General features: G+C 41.3%; 1 protein-coding gene across 5 annotated transcripts in view; it reads left to right on the plus strand.

The window, feature by feature from the left end:
- The window catches only part of Kiaa0825 (KIAA0825 ortholog), a 460,826-nt gene extending 456,858 nt beyond the window's left edge, over positions 1 to 3,968 (plus strand). For all 5 annotated transcript variants that reach the window (XM_048424217.3, XM_087896747.1, XM_087896748.1 and 2 more), the window contains one exon: positions 1,887 to 3,968. In XM_048424217.3, the coding sequence (XP_048280174.3) occupies positions 1,887 to 2,004 (118 nt within the window). In that variant the 3' untranslated portion in view covers positions 2,005 to 3,968. The remainder of the gene's footprint in view (positions 1 to 1,886) is intronic.
- Positions 3,969 to 6,562: the final 2,594 nt, after the last annotated feature.

Genomic DNA, 6,562 nt, shown 5'->3' on the forward strand with positions numbered 1-6,562 from the left:
GTGATTTTATTTTGTCTTGTATTAGTAGAGATAAATTTCTTTTAGCACATTACGAGCATGAAATGTAGCATGCTTCTGACAAACATTTCAAGTATCTAGTACTTTTGTTTAATAAGACTAAAATAGAAAATATAATTTATTGCCTGTTTCCCATTTGCCTGTCACTATTTCTTATCCTCATATAAAATGGTTTCTTCTTAATAATTACAAAGCAGAAGTAAGAGTGCTTTGGTAGGTAAATAAGTTTGTTTAATATCATTAATTACTAACAGCTCAATTATACTGTGAAATGCCATAATTGTCATAAAGCTTAAATATCCTTGTCATGGATTCTATAATCCATTTAAATTACATTAATTATACAGATTTTAATGAAGAAGAGAGCCTGCTTTTAATCCTCGCAAGTAGAGACAATGATCAAAATATTTATGTGTGTATTTCATATTTTATTCTGTTGACATTCTTGACCAGACCAGACTGCAGCAGACCAGTCTCATCCAGACTGGACTTAGGCAGTATTAGCATCTTTATATGGAAGGAGAGGAAGCAGGGATTGATTGGTTTTGTGTTCAGGGATTGGTTGGTTTTCATGCTGAGTTGGCCAGGGCAGAGTGTATTTCTTTGACTCTGGATTCAGGGTCAAGATGTGTTTTTTTCACTGACCCTTTATAACCTATTGCCTCTGATCTCAGGGCCAGAATGTGTTTCTTTGACTCTGGTTTCAGGGCCAAAGTGAGAGTCCGTCACTGTCTCCTTTACCCTACATAATAGGGAAAATTATTTCATCTTCAAGTTAATTTAAAGTTCAGATAGATGGTGCTCTAATTACAACAATGAGGGATCAGGTAGAGAGCTTAAAGAGGCCCTAGATATGGTAGCTTTTAGATCCACACAAGGTTGTTGATATAAAGATCTAGAAGGTGAGAAAAAGCCTAGGTCAAAGGGTGTCTCCAAATCCCTTCCTCTCTAAGCTTCCCCTCCTTCTGACATGCAAGTTACTGCTCATCACTGGCCAGAGAGTGGGGACTCCAGAACCAGAAAGCCGCATTCTGCACTTATGCACTGTGTGTGTCTGTTTGTTAACTGGAGGCTCTGACTCCGGAAGCACAGAGGAATGGCATTCAGTGGAGAGCTCTTGTCCATGGCCCTGGGAACCTTTGACAGCAGGTCTTTCAGGATGTAGCAGCACTGGGCTTTGCATACCCTTTAAAATACTATATAATGAGAAGTAGCTCAACAAATGGTAGAAAAACTTAAGAAAAGAGAAAAGAATAAATAAGAGTCCCTCCCTGTTGGAATTCTAGGTACAGTGCCTTGTCACGTCGGAAGCTGATGTGTGTTAGTCTTCAAGGGAATGCAGTGAGCATGCCTAGGCTGCCATTTTATTATAAGGTTATATATTTATATAGGTCTAGGTTCTTAAACTTTGCTCTATCATGCCTAATTGTCCAGGATCAGAAAGGATTCAAGCTGTTTATGTTTGTGGAAGTTTGCTAATCTTTGTTTTCTTGAGGATTAACTTGATTATTCCCAGTCTAGGAAGAGGTTACTGTCCCTTCAAGCATGCAGTTGATGTCTTTTTTCTGCAAACCTCCCTACGTTGTAGTCATTTACACATTCTACGCTGAAGGAAATGTATTGTGTGCATTTTTAAGCCTGGAAAATACAGAAACCCATTTGGCGCAATCCTGTAAGATGCTATTTTCCTCTCCCACTCTGAAATTCTCCTGAAGTGGTCCCAGTGAATTGTTGCCCAAAAGGTGGTAAGCAGAGAGTAAATAAGGAAGGTGGCACTTCAGGAAACCAGTGCCCACAAACCCACGCCTTGAAATAATGACTATTGGTTGAAAGTTATAAAAATACCGATTTTATTATTTTTCTTTTAGATGGGAAATGAAGAAAGATGAAATTCTGGAAGAGAAAGAAAGAATGATGCTGGACCATTTAAAGCAAATTTGTAGCACACAGGACTCTTCTCCATTAGACAGCACAGACACACGGTGATCTGCAGAAACCAGCGCCAGCTTTATTTTAGGAAACAGTCTCATGCGATGGAGGCTTTCTCGGAATCAGAGGACTCGCACGTGAGCCACAGAGCACAGCCCTCACTGCAGTCACGTGTGCCACAGAACACAGCCCTCACTGCGGTCATGTGTGCCACAGAGCACAGCCCTCACTGCGGTCACGTGTGCCACAGAGCACAGCCCTCACTGCACTGCTGCACTGCACTGAAACGGAATACCAAGCATAAAGAATAAGAGGCTCCGTGCTTTTATTTTGGAGATAATTGCAAATGTTTTTCTTCCCCAATCTTTCTCCTCGTATGATAAAACTGCTGCCACCTCGTGTTCCCTTTGAATTATGTTTTCTTCTTTCCTTCAATATTGAGGCATCTATGACAACAGGAAAAATATTTGGAAATATTTTTCTTACACAATATGTGGATGTTACATTGATTGGAATCCCACCCCCACCCCGGAAGTCATCTGAAAATTACAATTTGATTTGGTAACTGAAGCCTAAGAACAGATCGTAATTGCCGATTAGACCCATCCCCTTCCTGTATAATTTCTTCCTCATTCACTTCATCTTTTTTTTTTTTTTGAGGGGGGTTGGTTTTTTGAGACAGGGTTTCTCAGTATAGCTTTTAGAGCCTGTCCTGGCACTAGCTCTTGTAGACGAGGCTGGCCTCGAACTCACAGAGATCCGCCTGCCTCTGCCTCCTGAGAGCTGGGATTAAAGGTGTGCGCCACCACCGCCCAGCCCATCCACTTTGTCTTAATCACACCCACAGGAAAGCCGTCCCAGCACTGTTAACTGCAGCCTTAGGACTCTTGATAGTTGTCCTCCTAGGTCTCTTTCCACTCTCGCTTTCACCTCCAGCACCAGGTGGCGCCAGGTCAGGGAGTTCATGACATCCTTTCGGCTCAAGCCAAAAAAAAAAAAGGTAGTTTTGCCCAACAGAAAACCATTTTTATTTCAGAATTCAAAAGTTAATCTTCTCTATCCTTCATTATCTACAATGGCTCAATGGCTGTTGTTGTTGGTTTTTTACTCTTTTTAGTCTTCTGTGTGGGGGGGGACATCACCAAATAAATATATGGAGGCCTTTTCTTTCTTATGAATATCCAGCCTTAGCTTGATGTGCTTCTACCTAACTTTTCTTAATTTAAATTATTCTATCTACTTTGGTCTCTGGGCTTTTTTACTTTTCTTACTTCTGTAATCTTACTATCACACTGACTCTCTGGCTAGATGTGTGACTGAGTGACTGGACCCTTATTCTCTTGCTCCTTGATCTCTTTTGCTTTTAGATTCCTCTTTTTCTCCTTCTGTTTATTCTCTCTGCCTGGCAACCCTGCCTATCCTTTCTCCTGCCTTGCTATTGACCATTCAGTTCTTTTTTAGACCAGTCAGTTGTTATAAGCAGGCAAGTTAACACAGCTTCACAGAGTTAAACAAATGCCACATAAAAGAATAAAACACATCTTTGCATCATTAGACAAATGTTCCATAGCATTAACAAATGTAACACATCTTCAACTAATGTTCTACAACAAATGTCTGCTATTTTTTTTATTGTACTTGCACACACAGAGAAAGAGACAGATGCACACACACACACACACACACACACACACACACACACACATACACACACACAGGAATGTGTTCTACCACCATGCTTGCCAAATACACTGATACATATTTACTGTGTCCTTCCTATCCGTGCCTGATATTAGATTATAAAGACCTTGAAAGCCTTAAGTATAATATAATATGAAGTTTCCCTTTATAAACCTGAATGTGCTAGGATTATTCAAAGTGTGACCAACCACTCAAATGTATGAGCCCATGGGGACCAATCTCATTCAAACCACCATGGGGACCATTAGTAAAATAGCAAACTTTCTTCAAGGATCAAAAATGTCTAAATGAGTATCCTCCGATTAAAATATTGTAATGAAGCTGAGTGTGGTGCTATATGTCAATAATCCAAACATCCCATTGGCTGAAGCAAAACGACTGGGAGTTCAAAGATAGTGTGGAATACATAGTAAGATGCTTCTTTAAAAAACAATGTTGGTGCCAGGTAAGAGTGCTTCCCTGCTGCCAGACTTGACAACTTGAGTTTGATCCCTGTACCACGCATAGTGGGAGGAGACCAGCAAGTCCTGTGAGGTGTCCTGTCCACTGGAGTGCACACACATACAGACATAAATACTTGCAAATAAAACAATATGTATTGTAACAAACAGTGACTAATTTCAGGAACAAAAATCTGCATTAGTTACTTATTGCTGCATCTTGTTACCAGAATTTAGCCAATTAAGACAACATATCCATTATGTCAAAGTCACTGTAGAGCAATTGCTTGAGCACATTTAGCTGGACTGTTTGCTGTGGATTAGAAGGCTGGAGTGAAGGTTCACCGAAGCTTAAATATGGAAGAATCCACTTCCAAGGTCATGTGGTTGTTGGCAATACTAATCACTTTACAGGCTGCTAGACAGATGGCCTCAATTTCTTGCCAGCTACTGGTCAAAGGCTGCTGTCAGTTTCTTGCCATTTGAGTCTTCACCAAATGGTCTCTTTCTTTCTCAGAGTCCACAAAGAAGAATGTCTTCTTGCAAGATCAATGTTATAGTTTTTTTCTGACCTAACAATGTATATTTGTTTCTCTTTATTACATTTATTTATTCATTTACTGTGTGCATACATAATGAACACATGCATGAAATGGCTCAAGTGTATAGGTCAGAGGAAAATATATGGGAGTGTTTGAACTCGGGGCATCAGGCTTGGCAGCAAACACCTTTACCCACTGAGCCGTCTCACTGTCCCAGTAATGTGTAGCTGATCACATATATTCTGTCATCTTTAGAAAATTCTAATGGTTAAAATCATCACTTATCCCACCCGTGCTCAGGGAAAGGCACCACATGAAAGTAGGAGTGTGAGGATGAGGAGAACCGCTCCAGAGTGTCCACCCCACACTGGAGTTTGGGTACTGGAATACCCTGTGTGGGGAAAGGGAAGAGCTGGCTTGTGAAGAGAGTCAGCAGTTGTGCCATTCATCAGGCAGTTATTCTAAGCCAAACTCTATTGCCAGTCTCACAATCACTAGACTCCACAAGAATCCTTATATATGCTCTCTACATCCTTATTCGTATTGGCCCTGCTATTCCTATTTGAGACAATAGAAATTTCTGAAAGCATAAAAAACTAATTCTAATTTTAAATAAAAATGCACAGCACCATCTAGGCTTCCAACCACCAACTCTACTTCAACCATATGATATTAATAGATAAAATATAACAAATAATCTTCTTTGGAGGGGTTCAAAACAGATTTCTCTGTAGGTTTGGAGCCTGTCCTGGATCTAGTGTTTGTAGACCAGGCTAGTCATAAACTCACAGAGATTCGCCTGTCTCTGCCTCCCAAGTGCTGGGATTAGAAGTGTGTGCCACCACTGCCCAGCTTAACAAATAAACTTTTAAAGAGCTCCCAAAACGATATCTAGATCACAAATATTCACTAGAAATAAAAAAAATCCGACATTTCCAAAACTACACCTCTGGAACCACATTCCAACATGCTCCTTTGACACAAAGCTCCAGTAAAATTAATAATAGCAATAATAGTATTGATTGTAATAATGTTAAGACTCTGGAAGTAGTCTTAAGGGCAAACAGCAAATTAATAAACATCTTTAGAAGAAAAGCTGTAAATCAAGGTGCTACCTTCCGCTCTCACCCCATCTTGGCACAGCTGCACTGAACAGATACTGCAGCCAGTCCCACAGGCTTCCATGTACCCCAGCTCCAGGGGGGATACTTGCTTTACAGAAGGAGCAGGACTTTGGCATTTCTCACCCTGCCCCAGACTGCCCTCTGCTAAAGCACAGTTCTCAAAAAGTGATTCTGGAGGTGGGGATTCCATTCTTTGGCCAGCTACCATTCCTGTAATGGAATCTCTGGGTTAGAATGTACCTCAGTCTTAGGTGGGGTCATCCTTTTGGATTCCTGGGAATTTCTGTAGAGTCAGGTTTCTGCTAACCCTATAATGACTCCCTCAATCAAGATATCTTTCTCCTTGCTTTCCTCTCTGTCCTTCCTCCATCTTGATTATCCCATTCTCTCAAATTCTCCTCAACCCTCCCCTTTTCCCCTCCTCTTCCCCTTCTAGGCTTCCTTCCCTTCTCCTACCCCCATGCTCCCATTTTGTCAGGCAATCTTGTCTGTCTCAGGCAGAGACCCACATCGGAGCCCTGGACTGAGTTCCCAAGGTCCAGTTGAAGAGTGGAAGGAGTGAGAGTATGAGCAAGGAGGTCAAGACCATGAAGGGTTCATCCACTGGAACAGTTTACCTGAGCTAATAGGAGCTTAGTTTCTTCCCAACTTCAGACGGACTGGGAAGAAACAAGCATAGGACCAAACTATTCCCTCTGAATGTGGTTGACAGTTGCATGGCTGGGGCAGACCGAGGGGCCACTGGCAGTGGAACCAGGATTTATCTCTACTGCATGTACTGGCTTTTTGGGAACCTATTCTCTTTGGA

The sequence above is a fragment of the Myodes glareolus genome, chromosome 15 (genome assembly GCF_982192425.1).
Source record: "Myodes glareolus chromosome 15, mMyoGla1.1, whole genome shotgun sequence".
NCBI lineage: Eukaryota > Metazoa > Chordata > Mammalia > Rodentia > Cricetidae > Myodes > Myodes glareolus.